This window comes from Sciurus vulgaris (assembly GCF_902686455.1).
Source record: "Sciurus vulgaris genome assembly, chromosome: 15".
NCBI lineage: Eukaryota > Metazoa > Chordata > Mammalia > Rodentia > Sciuridae > Sciurus > Sciurus vulgaris.
The window spans coordinates 17,971,310-17,988,746 of NC_136476.1; the positions used below are offsets into that span (position 1 = coordinate 17,971,310).

At 36.8% G+C, this 17,437-nt stretch overlaps 1 protein-coding gene across 2 annotated transcripts in view; it reads right to left on the reverse strand.

The window, feature by feature from the left end:
* Positions 1-261: 261 nt before the first annotated feature.
* CFAP95 (cilia and flagella associated protein 95) overlaps positions 262-17,437 on the reverse strand; it is a 68,398-nt gene continuing 51,222 nt past the window's right edge. For both annotated transcript variants that reach the window (XM_079112402.1, XM_079112403.1), the window contains one exon: positions 262-1,604. In XM_079112402.1, the coding sequence (XP_078968528.1) occupies positions 1,416-1,604 (189 nt within the window). In that variant the 3' untranslated portion in view covers positions 262-1,415. The remainder of the gene's footprint in view (positions 1,605-17,437) is intronic.

A 17,437-nucleotide genomic window follows, 5' to 3' on the forward strand; every position in this document is an offset into this window, starting at 1 on the left:
TTAGCATGATATTCTCCAATTTCATCCATTTGCTGCAAATGCCATAATTTTATTATTCTTTATGGCTGAGTAATATTCCATTATAGGAAGGAAGGACTGAATAGAGGGAAAAGAGGGGTGGGAGGGGTGGGGGGAAGGGAAAAAATAACAGAATGAATCAAACAACATTACCCTACGTAAATGTATGATTACACAGATGGTATGCTTTTACTCCATGCACAGAGAAACAACATGTATCCCATTTGTTTACAATAAAAATAAATAAATAAATAAAATAAAAATACATCTCACCCCAAAACATCTTCACAGAAACATTATTTACTTATCTGGGCACTGTGGCTTAGCCAATTTGACATATACAATTAACCATCGTGAGCATTGTTTTCTTGCTAACCAGTTTCTTTGGACCTCATCAGGAAACATCAAAGCATTGTGTCCTACATGTGAATATTTTCTCTCACGGGTGTCATGGTAAATACGAGAACAAAACCACAGTTCTACATAAAGGTAATAGCTAAAACCAAGACAGAAGAGAAGCGAGAGAAGGATCAGGTTAACCCTGGGAAACACTTAGCTAATTACAGGTAGGAAATGGAAGAGAAGCCAGTGATGGAGGAGCTGGAGAGGAAAGGGCAGCACATCAGGGCTCCCAGTCAAAGTCTGAGGGTCGACATTGCTATGGCGTGAGAAACCAAGGATGCCAACATTCAACAGACAGCTCTGAGACTAGATCTCTAAGAGTTCTTCTGTCTTGGGGTTTAGGCAGATAGCATACCAGTATGAGCTCTTTGGGAAGCATTTAATAAAGGCATTACTAAAAGAGTGCAGGAACTGGAGGAAAGCAGGGAAAGGTAAGTACAACAGTTTCTTATATGTTTCATAAAGGCTAAATAGATGTTCCCAGCACAAAGAAATAATAAATGTTGGAGGTGACAGAAATGCTAACTACCCTGATTTAATTGTTATCCATTGTATATTGAAACATCATCCTGTAAAATATAAATAAGTACAATTACTGTGTCAATCAAAATGTTTTTCAAAAAAGAAAAAAATCTTTAAACTTTTAAAAACTTATCTACCTACTAGGCAATCATAAACTTGACTGAACTGGTTGTATCCATTTATCCTATTAAATTATATTATATTAAAATAACTGCACAGCACATAAAACAAAATAAAATAAAGTAAAATTGCCCCAAATACCATCTAGAATTTTGTGGTATGCCCTGAATGGTATGCATACTTAACTTGGGAAAAAGATGAAGTAACTTATGAAAATAAAGACATTAACACTGGTCTAGAATACAGGAATTTGGGTTTAAAAGGAACCTAATTCCATTGCATTTATTAAGACAGGCAGTCATCAACTGTTACAACCATTATTCTTTCATTATTCAAAGATCTGATTCAATACATTATTTTAAAAAGGGCACAATAGGACTAACAGTCAATGAGTAGAGTTTTTGTTTTACATCTGAATTTGCATAAATCCCGCTCTCATCATGCCAAGTGTTGATGCCAAATCTTTTGGAACCATCTAGGTCTGTGAACTGAGAACGGCATTTTCTGTGGACTATTGAGTAATCATCTTGACAGAGATAATCCTAAGAGGAGGAAAAAGATAAATAACATTGAATATCTAAAATATATAAAGAAGAATGATCTCCAAAAGTTCATCTTAATATATTATTCTTATAATCAAAAGTAAATTTTTAACAATTAACGAATTTAGTCTCTCAACAAATGCCTCAAGTGAATGAGCCTTGCCTTTATAAGTATTTCAAAATCTGAAAGAAAAAAAATCCAGTTTAATTTTTTTATAAAATTAAAAAGACAAATTGTAATATAAGTAATTTTTTTCTAAATTCTAAGTACCTGGCATAAAGAGCAATTTAAGTTTTATAATCATCTAAATGCAACCAAACATTAAAATTTAACTACCATTCAACACTTTCCCTTGTTATTGTTGTTAATATATGTTATAATCATTCCAAAGAGCAACATCTTGGGTTGCATCTTAAATAATCACTACCGAGTCAGACTTCCCACAGTGGTAAATGCCACAGTCTAGATTCATTCTTATGAGAAATCACCCCCATGTCACTCAGCATAGTTTAAGATGTTTATCCTTAGTTCACTTCATAAAAACTTCACTGTAATATAACAAGACATAATCATTGACCATTTCCAAAGGAAATATTGATTCTTTCGGAGTATACTAGGGGTGATGGCAGACATGGAACATAAAGCCTTTTAAGTGATTATCTAATTTCTGCTTTAAATTGGCTATAATTTTAAAGCACTATGAGAATATTGAAATTAAATTGCCAAAGCTATAAAACAATGAAAGTATTCCTAATCTTAGATTGGTTTTCTTACAAATTGAAAAATTTAACCATATGTTCAACCAAAATAGTGTCCATTTATCTATTGAGTGCCTATTATGGGTTGGGCACAGTACTTGAGTATTTATATCTTTTAATCCATAACCAGGCCCTGAAGTAAGAATTACTACTCCTATTTCACACATAAGGCGATTTGCTTAAAATCTCAAAAGGAAAGAATTTAAAGAAAGCCAATAATAAGGAACTACAAACTAGGTCTGACTGACTGAAAGACCCATGTCTTTCTAGAAACTTTTAATGAAGCGATGAAAAGAAATATAAACTATGAAATCATAAAGTTACATAATATCTATGTCATTATTTTACATATTTTGGATTTTAGCTTTTTCCAATGGACTATTTCTTTATTTTTGTTTTTATTTGTTGTTGCCATTGTTGGTGGTGGTTGTGGTAATCATAGTTGATTGGTTGATTGTATGGTTAGTTGGTTGGTAGAGGTACTTTACATGAGATCTGAGCAACATTGGCTCAAACTATTCCATCAGAAGGAGATGGGATCTTCTTGTTCTCATCCCTATTGTGGTCAAACTCAAGAGCATTTCAAATGCAAAATTAATTAGTTCCTTCAGCATCTCATAGGTAGACAGGAGGATATGTTTTTATGAGATTAGCAACAAGATGAAATGCTATGTTTTAGGAAAATGATTCTAGCAGTAGAAGTACCAAAGACTAGAAATGGAAAGGACTGGATTCAGAACTATGCTAAGAATTGGATCTCAATAACTCACATGTCCTCAGTTGATGGACAGATAAACAAATGTGGTCTAAGCATACATTAAAATGTTTAGAAATTGAAAATGTTTGGAAATTGTGGCAATCATTATACAACCCTGTTATATGCTAAAAACCAGTGAATCATACACTTAAAATGGGTGAATTTTATGGTATGTGGATTTATATCTCACTAGAGCTGGTATTTAAAAAAGAACAACTGCATTAAAGGTAGCGATTCTGAAGTCAGAAAAACTAGTTAAGAAACTATTGCCTGTTCACATTGATTACAAAACCTCATCAGTGGTGTATCAGTGACTCTAAAAACAAAGCAAATGAAAAAAAAGTCAATTTGTAACATTTGCTGATTTCTGTGAGATAAATATTCCTGCTTTGACTGACTTCAAGTTACCAGAGTGAAATCAGTGAAGACTGAGTTAGGTAAGAAGACAGAAGCTTAATCAGCTTGTGCAGACTGTTAAGAACTGGCTCCAGCTCACCCTAAATCCACTTCTCCCATTTCCCAATGTGTAGCTGCCAGGCAGTTTCACTAGGATTGGCCCCAGTCCCAAGTCTAGGGGTAGAAACTAATTAACCTAACAAAATTAGTGAAATCTCCCTCCATTCTCAAAGACAGTGATGGGTTCAGTGTTAGGCATATGACTTGATTGTGCAAAAATCCCAGGACTTTTGTTCAGTGATTTTTTTTCTATTCTTGGTCATAAATGAGGAAGCATCTAGACCAGGTTGCTATTGACAGCCTTCCTACAACTAATTTAGCATATTTGTATTCAAAGGCAGATCTGAGAATCAGTGAAAAACAAGATGCATCACTGTATTTATTAGTCCTTTCCTGAAGCCTAATGTTTCAAAAAAATGTAAGCCAATAATTGCTTTTATTGCCTGATTCAATTGGATTTAGATTTTGTACACCTTGCCTAAAGCATCCTGACAAATACCTAATAATGTGCAGCAGCATTGCAACACTGAGATACTTACAGCAAAAAAATGAGTCAGAACCAAGGGAGTAGACATGTATAAAAAGAGGGAAGGCAAACAGGAGATTTGTGATGAAGGAGACAATTGGGAATCAGAAGGATGCAAATATGAACTAGGTGAACAAAGCAAGTATTCAAAAATTAGAAGAAATTACTAGGAACCTGGAGGATATAATTTTTCATAAAAAAGCAGAGTGAGTATGCTCTTCAAAGTTTAATACGAAAGGCATAAAGTAGAATAAAAAGAAAAGCAGGTGCCCTAAGAACAACCTTAAAAGACTCTAATATCCATGGCAGCTTAGACCACGGCAAAACTGAGATGATGGGAGTCTTGTAGAAGCAAGTGACTTAGTGTACCACTCAAACCGATAAAGGGGGAGTCATTTGAAAATTATTCATACATTTTCCCCTTTCAATATACCTAATCCCTCACTTGCCCAAAAGGAGGTTAAATTTTGTTTCAGAAACATACCAATCAAAGAGCAAAGTAATGTCAGCTTCTAACATGCAAAATAGGATATTTTTTGGCTAGTAAGACAATAGCCTTGTAACCCAAAGCACAGTTTTGAGTATTTCAGAATGTCAGTGACCAAATGTCAGATCATGGAGTTCTCCAAATGCATAGAGAAAACACCCTTTGCTCTGATGGCTTAGAGAAGAGTGAAGAGGACTATAGGGAAGTGTCTATCTGGGGAATTGCAGGAAGGAACAAATAAAGGAAAAGAAAAATGGAAAGGGCCCATTTCCAATTTTCCATCCTTGGGTTTTAATCAGGCAGAGTCCCTTTGTCCTAGAGAGAGAGAAGTACATTATATAAATGAGAATAGTGGCAGAAAGACATAGGGGGTCTATTGGCTCCACCCCTTCAGAAAACTCTGGAAGCAGATTACCTCTTAGACTGTCCTTTCAATTGCCTGGCATGACCAAGCAGAAGGACCCTCTAAAAGTCATCTATCCTGAACCATTTTTTGTATCTTGTGAAATAGACAAGATCTGGAAGTAATTGCAAGTCTGCAGAAAGGAACAATGGTGCTGCAAAGTTGAACATTGAACCTGGGGCTGAATGGGAGTCACAGAGGGTGAGTCATCCAGGATGCACCTTCTCAGCTCCAAACAAGCCCACGGAGAAAGAGAAAAAGACTGCCAATTACAATGTGCTCATGGTAGCCACTAATGCCAGCAAGGAAAAAAGCACCAGGTAGAGCACAGCATCCCCCAGAGAGACCCAGAAGAGGCGAGAACATTACAGGTAAACTCTACTCTTGTCTCTGCTATCAGGATGCTAAGCCACATCCCGTTCTCCAAAAGTAAGGTATCCTCTTAGGGAGAGTTTCCCTTACTTTTACTGCAAACCGCTCCACACACAGTAATATAAAACAGTAGCCATCGTAATATTGGGTCAGGTACTTGGACAGGGTATAGCAAAAACAGAGCTTCTGTGCCGCAATATGTAGGGATCATCTGGGAAGACTTGAAAGTGGGGGCAACTTGAGGGCTGGGGATAGGAAACATCTCTCATTCCAACTGGTAGCTGATGTTGGCTGTCCACTGGGATCTTGGCTGGGCTGTGGGATGGAACAACTGTACCAGTCCTCCCCATGTCTTGCTTGGGCTTCCTTACAATATGGCAACTAAGTTCTGAGAATGAGCACCACAAAGTGAACTAGGAGGAAGGTGCACCACTTCTTATTAGTTAGTTCCCAAATCCACAGAGCATCACTTCCAGGGCAGGTAACATAGATCTGCCTCTCAGTGGGGAGAATGTCAAAATTACATTATCAGATCAAGTGGGACGGGAGCAAAAGCTGCAGCCATTTTTGAAAAATACACTTTTCCTCTTCTTTTCAGGGAGAAAAGTAGGGTATATCAGTGTCCCTAAGACCATTGGTAGGCTTGATGATTTTCTAGGAAGACTCATAGTTATGTATTTATGTAGTTGAACTCATGGCTATGATTTATTATAGCAAAAGGATACAAAGCAAAATTAGCAAAGAGAAAAGGTGCATGGGCAGAAGTCAGGTGCAAACCTCCAAGAGCACTGTCCCAGTGGACTAACAGGTGAATATAATTCCCCCAACACTGGGTTGTGAAATGTTCTCTACTGGGGAAGCTCATTAGAAACTCATTGCCCAAGTTTTTTTTTTTTGTTTTTTTTTTTAATCAGGGACCAGTCATATAGACACCCTTTGCCTGGCATGTTCCAAAATTTCAGGCTCCCAGAAAGAAAATGTGTTTGGCTAAACCATATCGCTTGCACAAACGGATTATGCACAGTGAGCCGTTCTACTCAGGGAATTCTTACCCTGAAAGCCAAGATTCTAGATGTCAGCCAAGCCTTGTAATCAGGCTTTTTAAAGGACAATAATCTCAGCTCTGTTATGTTAGCTCTTTACTGCACACAGGGGATGGGAGAAGTGAGAATATTTTCAAGAGAGATTAAACACTTTTGGAACCAAAGGATGCTTTAACTGGTGGGAAGAATTAAGTGTTTTCCCACTGCTGGTGGGTTGGGGAGAAGGCTAATTACACACTTCCTCTGCATACATGAGTCGACAGGAGCAGGAAATTGTTCAATGCCCTAACTTAATAGTTAAATCTTAGCAGTTCTGGGGGGAAAAAAAGATGCAGGAGATAATGAGGAGGGAAAAATTATTTAGAAATTATATAGAGGGACGGATTTGTGAAATACCACACATTGGTGGCTGGCCCACTATTTAGTGCTACTCAGTTCTCGATTTCTGACAAAGTTTACTTAAAGTCAGGCAGACATTTGCATTTTCTGAGCCCTTCTGGTAAGAGATGGTAAATGGAAGAATTTGTCTAAGGTGTGCAATGGGTAGGAATTAGCACTCAAAGGTTTATACAGAAACAGAGTGGAAAGCACATTTCACAGGAAGAACTTAGAGTACTTAGGTGACTAACCAGGGCTGAAGAACCAAAGATGATTCACAACTTCAAATCTGGATGGTTGGGAGAGTTATAATGTTACTAAAAGGAATAAGAAAGACATGGGGGGTGCGGGAGGACTTCTTTGGTGGGGGGGGGATGATGAGTCACATTTTAGACATTTTTATTTTGAGATGACATCAGTACAAAATGTTTATTTGGAAGGTGATGTTATGGGACAGATGGCCCGGGCCTGGAGGGGAGTCAGTGTCCCATGCCCAGCCATGAACATTGGCAGGGGAAAAATAGATATAAAGAACATTATTGGTACTATGCGTGATATTTGCATGTGGATTACATAATTGTACTCTATCAAATTTCCTAAGGTTGAATAATGTACTATAGCTATGTGTCCTTGTTCTTAAGAAATCCACATTGATCTATTTAGAGTAAAGGAGCATAATTTTCTAGTCCTCTCTCACATGGGAAATTGCTTAATATAGGAGCTCCCTGTGCAATTCTTGCAGCATTCTTGTAAGTTTAAAATTATAAAACAATAAAAAGTTGTAACCCCAAAATGATGGTTGATGCAGAGCCCTGGGAATGGATGAATTCCCTGAAACTGTGTAAAGTGGAAGCAGCAGGGTTCTGGAGCCTAAACACTGGGGATGCCCAGAGGTGAGACCATAAAGAAGCCACAAAGACAGAGAAAGAGATGTAAAGATCATGTCACAATGTTGTAGGTCCTGCAGGGGCAGGGAGGTTCAAAAATGCAGTGGTAGCCAATAATGTTAACTTCCAAGGAAGCATGACAGAGAGCAAGACTGGACCAAATGCAACAGTGTAAATCGATCTCTGGTTGCCTTTGAGTGTGCTGCTTCAGAAGAGGGTTGGGAGTTCAATAAAACAAGCCAATAAAAAGCAGAAAAGAAAGTGTCAGAGAAAAGAACACTGAGACTAAAATAGGCCCTGAAGCAACAGGAACCACTGACGTTGCAGCCAGAGAATCTCTGCAGGAGGAAGAGAGCCTTAAGAAAATCAGTTAAGAAAACTTCCTTCTCTTTTGTTTCCTTCTTTTTCTTTAATAGATCACAGCAAGATAGGTGAGTGAGCAGTTTCCCAATTGCCCTTCCCTCATTATGAAGGACAAGTATAACACCTTTCCCCATTCTGTCAGTAAAATGTATTGATGTGTCTTTAAGAGACAGGGTGGCCAATGCCCACATCACCTCCACCCCCTCTGCCTCTAGGGTGCGGTATTCTTATTCCCAGCACCATTATCTCCTGCATCTTTTTTCTTTTTTTTTTTTTTTTTTTTCCAGAATAAAATGACACTACCATTTCTTAGTCAATGTATCCTCAGTCCTCACCCAATCTTTCAGTAGGCTGTTTCCTGGTTATACTTATTTGATTTCATCCTTTTATTAGTACTTTTTTATTTTCAATAGTTTTATTTTTCAAGGTCATTTTGAGTTTTAGACCTGCCTTCTGGAACATCAGTAATTCTGCCTAATTTGGTATTATAAGATAATTTGAAAGCATAGTCTCAATTCTTTCATCTAGCTCATCCATAAAAATGCATAATGGGTTGTTTCCTGGCCAAATCAGTCACTGCAAACTAACCTTGTGTCCGCCATTAAAGACAGCTATTAGCCACCTGGCTGTCATACAACAAAGACCATCCTTCCCTAGTACAGCTGTAAGTAAGCTCATTTTGGGTACTTCATTTACTCTTAAATGGTATCTGAAGCAGCACAGTTATTTATGTGAATGTCACATTGGATAAAATGAAAGTAGATGTAAAAGTAGTTTACTGTATTATTTTCCTTCATTATTTTCAGTATACCTCATGTATAAAGATTTTACCACTTATACACAGTTGACTGAAGACCTGTCTTCCCCTAATAATTTTCTACTAAGCACACACCTTCCAAAATGGTGTGGAAGGAAAAGAATGATTGTCTTATGGCCACGTCTATCTTTATCTACCCTGGGGAGCATCAGGAACAGATCTCCACACTCATTTTCTTCACTAAACTTCAAGTTATTATATTCTTATTGGATATTTTTCTCCCAATGATTTTATTACAAATACGAGAATAATTGGCAAATGTAGCAACAAAAAATATGCAACTATTGGGATATATTTTTGTTATGTATTTAAGAAACATTTTCTAAACTTGCTTTTATTTGATAAAATTTATGACAAAGAATTTAAAACAAATATAATTATTCAACAATAGGAAGATAGTCAAGGAAAGTATAAAAAATTTAGGCTGTGGGTTTAAATATAAATATCTATATCATCAATAAATCTAGTCAACATAATAACATTTCATATGAACAAACCTGCCACAAAATAAGTTGACTTTAAAAGATGAATATTACACAAATTTTAGTTATGGCCAGCATCAAAAACTAAGCAATGTGCTATCAAACATTAGACACTAACACATATTTTTCTTTCTGATGCACAAAGTTTGACTAGTCCTATTATTTCAATCATATAAAATACAAATATCATTTTTCTTATTTTTCAATTTGTTAAGACATTTGCCTCTGCCACTGATTTATATTTATAATAGATTATATATAAATCTGAGACCTAACATTCTTGATTTTAAAACCTATTTTTCTCTTCACAAAAGCCTAATATGTTCACTGTAGAAATTAAGCATAATCAAAAAGAAAAGAAAATCTCTCATAATCCCAAATTCTTTGAAGTAGAAATGAGCTGTGTGACCTAACCCATAAACAAAAGATAGAGTAGGGTGCTTAACTTCAGAAGGTAATGTAAGACAAAGGTGGCTGTGCACGGTGATGCTAATCTATAATCATAGCTACTCAGAAGGCTGAGGCGAGTTTAAGGTCAGTGCAAGCAATTTAGTGAGATCCTGTCTTAAAAAGTAAAAATTTTAAAGAAAAGCTGGGAATGTAATTCAGTGGTAGAGTGCCTGCTTAGTACACGGAAGGCCCTAAGTTGAATGCCAGTATTGAAAAAAAAGAATAAAATAAAAGGTAAAGTTTCAGGAGAAACAGGACTGAGAGGACACAACACTACTACTGAGAGGACACAACACTAAAAATTACAACCTGAGAAGTGATACTCCACAATTTTAGTGCTGTTGGCAGTACACAAGATGAACAGGGAGTTAAAATATTTATTTCCTAATTTTCAAGCAGCCTTGAATTAAATATCTGGCAAGGACTTTAATCAAAAAGATTACTTGGTCATAAAATAAATAACAGTTTCAGCGGAACAGGATCAATGAGATAGAGTCAAATCAAAGAGTAGAATTTCAGAGTCAAAGAACTTGTAGAGATCATTCTGTCTACGTCAGTCAGGATGCTCCTGAGAGACAGAAATGAAAGGAGAAAGAGAGAGGAGAGAGAGAGAGAGAGAGAGAGAGAGAGAGAGAGAGAGAGAGAGAGAGAGAGAGAGAGAGAGAGAGAGATTGATTAAGGATCTGGGATTTGGCTCATGGGATTATATGAGTATGCGGGCTGGCAAATCTTAAATCCCTGAGACAGGCTAGAATTAGGCAAGACTTCTATGCTACAGTCTTGAGGCTGAATTTCTTCTTCTCAATGAAGCCTCAGTGCTTTTCTATTAAGGTTATCAACTGATTGGATGAGGCCCACCCACATTATTGAGGATAATCTCCTTTACTTAAAATCAACTGATTATAAATATTAGTCATATTTACAAAGTAGCCTCACAGCAACATTTAGGTTAGTATTTAACTAAACAATTGGGTATCATAGCCCCACCAGGTTCAAATAGAAAATTATCCATCATGGTTGTCCAACCCACTAATCTTCAGCTCAGACCACCAAGGCCGGCCTACAACATTTGATTATGTAATTGAGTCTAGTTTGTACAAGGTGGATGAAAACCTGCTATCTGGAGTCAGACTCAAGTTAATTGTGGACACACCTCTGCTGTGTCATGACTAATCTGTATTGAACTAATATACAGGTTTTCCAATATATAATTTTAACAGGGATGGCTTCCCAGGGTAACGAGAGGGTTAATTGAGCATGCAAGAAAACTAGGTCATTGCCTGCAGTATGGTAGACACTCAACAAATGCTATTCCATCTCTCTTTTTCTCCCTTCCTTCCTCCCCTACTTCCTTCCTTTCCTCTTCCTTCTTGTTATCTACCAGCAAGTGTATATTACACCCAATAAGGCAAATCCTATGGTATCCCAATCAAAAGGGGAAGTTATGGAAGCCCTGTAGAGATATCAGAACAACTACCAGCAGAGCCTGAGGTTGCAGCTGGTGCCTAGGAAAAGTGGTCCTTAGTACTGGCAGAATGACATGAGATTCAGAGCCAGAATTGTTTCCCTATGGAGCTGCAAAACCAGGCCTACCCATATGCATATGAGATCAGCACACATAGTATAACACACATTGACCTTGGCAGAACACCGAAGGTCAGGAAGGTCACCATCTCCTTCTGGATCCAAGTAACAGAGGAAGCAGCATTATGGAATCCTCTGACGTGATAATGAGACCGGTGGTACAACTGCATGGTCTCTTCCTTCTCCTCCAATTCCATCCACTGTCACCGCCTCATTTACAGATTCTAAAAATCTCACTCATCTCATTCAGTACAAAAAAGATAAATAAGCATACTCAGTAATTGGCAATTATTCTTTTGTTAGTAGATAATGAGTCAGAACATTAATAGGAAAAAAGGGGAAATTAAATAGTGGATATGTTCAGGTGCAGTTCAAACAAAAGTAGCACTGAAATAAAAAGTAATGAAGACACATTATGGAGTCTAGAACATTATCTACTTAAATGTCAGCCTTAATTTCCCAGGTAAAAGTTTGGCTGAACCCCATTTATCCTGAACTACAAGGTTTATACATGAGTATTTTATGTGAACAAATTTATATCACATAATTTCCCATTTTATTATTTTTAAAATAGCTGGGGGAAAAAAAGGAAAATAACAGGCCTGTCTATACTGAAATGACACCAGGGAAAATACCAGGAACCAAGAATAGAGCAAAGATACAATTTAAAGGTCTTAAAAAGAACTGGGCATTGACAGTTAATTTATTTCAGAGAAGTGATGCTTCCTATAGAGCCCCACCCTGTTCCAAAGTCATTTTCTGTCTCGGTTCTTCTTGTTTTTCTGTGAGTCATTCCTGTTTTCTTTTAAAGTCCTCTGGTAGGCATCCTTTTTTTAACAGGCAGAAAACCAAAAGCAATTCCATTCTTTGGGAAGTTCCTTTGTTGTGAATAAGGCTAATAAATAAAGGGCTCTGTAGTGGTACTGCCCCTATGCCCACCTCTGCTTGATGGTGCTGCCCCCATGTCCACCTCTGTCTGTTGGCAAGAAGCACTGAGGTCTGAATGACATGAAAAGTATTTACCAGCCAGTCTGACTTAGTAAGTTCTGGAGGTCCCTGGGCATCCAGGTACTGACCAGCTTCTAGGAGGTCCAGGCTGGACCCATGTAGACATCACACAGGAAACAGTGTCTAGGGCCCATGATGCTTTTAGGGGCCCATAAAAGTGTTTTAATAGCTTTTAAAAGTCAGAATTTTTTTTTTTTTTTTTTTTTTTTTTTTTTTTTTTTTTTTTTTTTTTTTTGCGGTGCTGGGTAGTGAACCCAGGGCCTTGTGCTTGTAAGGCAAGCATTCTACCAACTGAGCTATCTCCCCAGCCCTTAAAAAGTCAGAATTTAAAAATAAAAGAATATAACAATGGGAATGTACTTAATACTACTGGATTATACAAGGAAAAAAGGGTTCAAATGATAAATTTTGTTAATGTATATTTTACCACAATCCAAAAATGCAGACGCCATTTTAAAAAACAGACTTTATCAAATGACAGGCTAGAGAATCATGCTGGTTATATAGTATCCACAAACATTTCAGGGGCGAAACCAAAGGTAATGTGAACTGAAGTCCTCTGAAGAAGCCCTTCTATATTAAAGATCCTGAAGACCAACCTAGGTTGATCAGAACATTGTGATCGTGGAAAGATGGAATGTTTCAGCTCAAGAATGAAAATGATCTTGCAACCTCTGTTTCTGACCTTTCTCATAATCACTAGGTGAAATTCTTGGAATGTATCACTAAGTTTAGCAGCCCCTAGCCTCCAGCAACTCTACAGCTAAGAAGGCTGTAAGATGTCATCTGAAACCTATAGAGGAAATGTCCTGCTCTGCTCTAGCCCCCTACCTGAAGCCCCCAACCAATGTAATGGCAAATGTATCTATTTATGACTTTTACTTTGTTCATGTAACCTTTTCCATTGCAAAACGTTATCTATGGAAACATGTTCCATGTTCCCAGGTCCTGATCACTCATATTTGATCCTGAATAAATTTAATCCCTATGGAGCAAGAAGTGTGTTTTGCATTGATAATAGCAATTATATAGAAATTTTTGCCTAAAATAATATATAAAAGTCCAAAAGTGCTTCCCAGGAAAAAGTGAGTATTGGTACTTTAGTTTTATATAAGAACACTCATTGGTACATTGGTAATAATTTCAGGAGGGTTAACAATAATAACAGGTTCACAAGTATGGCTATAAAAATACCACACAGAGCCAGGCAGAGTGGTGTGCCTGTAATCCCAGTGGCTTGAGAGGCTGAGGCAGGAGGAGCACAAGTTCAAAGACAGCCTCAGCAATTTAGCAAGGCCCTAAGCAATTTAGTGAGACTCTATTGCAAAATAAAAGATAAAAAAGGCTAGGGAATGTGGCTCAGTGGTTAAGTGCCCAGGGTTCACTACCAGGTACCAAAAATAAATAAATAAATACACAAATAAGCACAGGCAAATAGGCAAGGATTCAAGTAGTGTTAAAAAAAGAAAAAGTGGATTTTCTCTGCAAAATGCTAATGAGAAATAGAACCTAAAATATATATTTCTTTAATAAGCTTTAAATGTCCCCCAAGGGAAAAAATTTCTAGTGGATTATATTTGTCTTTACACCAACTCAGTCAAAAATATATTTTTTATTCATGTATTTTAATGGCAGGAGGGACCTGTGAAGGTAAAGTGCTTAAGGTCACAGAAAATAATCATGCCCTGCTGAGGTCAGAGGTTCCAGGGGAGGGCTGGGCCAGCAGAGTCCTGAGGAATTTCAAACCACAGATAATTTCCAACCAGCACACAAATACAGTATTTTAACAATGCTATGTCCATCCCAGTGCACAGAGCCCCAGGGGTAGGGCAGGCCAATCCAGCTTTTGTTATGAATGACTCTTAAACAGAAACAACTTCTTTACAATGCATGCACTCACTCCTGGGATCCATTTGGGACGCAGGCTAACTTTAAAACATAATTATTAAAAACTTCCTTAGCTTTCTACTTATGAATGAACTAGATAACACAACAATTTTTGGTTTGAAAATACTCATATGCCTGGAAAGACAATTCAAAAGGCAGTTCCATTAAAGAAAACAGAAAGGTGCTTCATACTTGTGATTGACCAAATGGTAGCTGCATGGCTGGGAAGAGCCATCAACTTTCAGGTGCTGCTGAAGTTCACCGGGGACTGGTCATCTGATTCAGTCTTCGGCCTGCCCTTCTGTCCTGCCCTCTTGTATGTTAACTTCCAACGTTCATACTTTGGATCTAGCCAACATCTGGTTTGCCATGCTTTCACTTTCTTAAATTAATTAATTTGATACATGCCAGAAACTCATTCCCATTCCCTAGCCTCTGTCATTTTCCAAAACTGTCCTACCTCTGAAATAGTAAGTTCTAATGTCGCCCCTTCAATAATGACTTCTTCTAGCTCTCACTCCTGTAGCTACTCTTATATAGTTTGTTTAAAAATCTACATTTTCACGTCTGTGACCTTTCAACTTCCTGAGTTTGCTAGTCCCTGACTGAATTAATTCTTCTCCCTACACATCTCACTAGGGTCAGTCAACTCTCCACCATTATCCTCAGCTTGCTGCCTTGTCCTAAGGGCTTATGCATCCATCAGTCAGCCTTGGACCCATTCTCTAATATACCTTCTCTGCAACTTATTCTGTTCTGACTCTTTAGGAAATGGAGAAGTATTTTTAAGAACTGATATCTTTAATCAAAATTGAGATGAGCTGTAATGAGCCTCCAGCTTAAGAAATGGAGTTCAGAAAAGACAGCTCGCCATTTTTTTTTTCCCATTCTTCTCCTTGGAAATGACTTTTTAGCGTTCTAATCTCCTATCTTTTCTTGTCTTTATTTAGAACCAGGAGATGATAACCTGCATTCCCTTTACCTACAATAATTCTGTCCCACTTTACATAAATGTGAATTAAGAAAATGTAACAGAACATAATACGAAAATTGAAGTATCAGTTCATGCACATTTGAAATAATATATATCCAAATGTTTTCAGATTTCTTTCAGAATTACATAATGGCAAACATAGTAGGATGAATGAGAGGTGAAACTAACTTCTGCCAAGGCCACGTGGAGATGTCTCTAGCAAGTCAACAAACATCCTCTTTTTCAGTATTTTGTGTCATATATTTATTCATGCATGGTAACTTCATTGTCAGAGTTCAATCATTACACTGCTGGGTTTTAACCATCTACTGTTATTATAATTTAATTTTTTTATATCCTGTAACAATATAATGCAAGTGCTCATTAAATGTGGATATTGGATGCAGTGCTAAAAAGTATGCCTTGGATTCATTTACTTTGGCATGGAAGTTAGAAGTGAAGGAACGGAATTCTGCAATAAATCTAAACAACTGCTATAGCATGCTGTGCTATTAATGTGGAAACAAGCAAAATGAGAAATATTAAAGCACAATGCTGAAAATATTAAAGACAGGAACATATAACACAATGGCTAAAAATTGATGTGCCATGAAAATATATCTCACATACTTTATAGTTATTATATTCAGTTCTTTGAATTTTGTGAGTTTTTAGTTAGGTGTCATGCAATTTCCTTTTGTTCAAAGATCGAGACAAAGCCTATATAAAAAGGAAATAGATCTGAAGTGCATATTTAAATAATGTTTCCTCATGATTTTCTAATTATTAATGATAATGCTTGTTGTATTAGAAAATTCTAAAAAGAATAAAGATGAAGAAAATCACCTGGAATCTCAACATTAAATGGCCAACTTTACTAGTATTTCAATCGTTTCTCCAGTTATTAAATTTTCTTTATATTTTACCAGTTTAGGATAAACAACACATAATTTGGTATCTTAATTTTTTTAAGCCTTCAAGAAGATTTATTAAGAACTCTTTATGCACATTATAAGGGCTGCACAATATATCATCATATGATTATAGTTAATACCATTCCTAATATAAATATTTAGATGTTCCCAAGTTTTGCCACTATAAATAATTCAGTAATTAGCTCATTTTGATGTAAGTTTTATTCCTAATTTGAAATATTGTTCATTGGGAAATTTCCTAGAAGTAGAATTACTAGGTCAAATGGTATCTTAACGCATGTTGCCAAATCCAATTTACAGTCTTCCTAGCAACACATAAAGTACCCATCTCACCCCACTTTCATCCCACTGATTATTATTATTTTTAAAAATATTGCCAATCAGTCCTGACAGTCCAGATTCAAGAGATGGAGGGACAATCACCTCTTGATGGGGAAGTAGCCTCTGCCATCTTTGGAGATGAACCACCACATCTTCTTTGATTAATCTGAGTAAAATTTTTCTCATACAAGTATTTTAAATTTGTGTTACTGTAATAATTTGTATGGTTTTTTTCCTTTATAATTTACCAACTGGTTAATAATTTATATGTGCTGGTATGAAGGAAAACTATTGTATTCATTCTAATTATTTCTCAGTTTTAATATCTTGGTTCTCCTAAGTAGATAACCACAGTATCTGTGATAACAATGTCTTATTTTTCTCTTTATTAGTAGTTAAATCTCTTATTTCTATTTCATGTCTATGGCACTGGTTAAAACTTCCAAGGCAAAGTGAATTTTGTTGCACATTTTCCTTCTTTCTTTCTTTTTTTTTTTTTTTTTTTGGAACTAAGGATTGAACCCAGGGGCATTTAAACACTGAGTCACATCCCCAGCCCTATTTTGTATTATATTTGAAGACAGGGTCTCACTGAGTTGCTTAGTGCCTCGCTATTGCTGAGGCTGGCTTTGACTCACAATCCTCCTATCTCAGCCTCCCAAGCTGCTGGGATTATAGGTGCATGACACACACCCAGCTCTCTTTTCTTTTTCTTGGTGCTGGGAATCGACCCAGGACCTCACACATGCTAGGCAAACACCTTGCCACTGAGCCCTATTGTATAGCTCTTAAAGTACAAATATGTTCAAGTTACAAACTGGACTTTTAAAAAATCAACATACACATTTCCCAGAGCTAAATTAAGCCACTTATTTATGTGTCCATATGATACAAATGAAAAGTAGGTTCTTATTCCAGATAAATTAAGTTTAGAGTGGGAGCAAT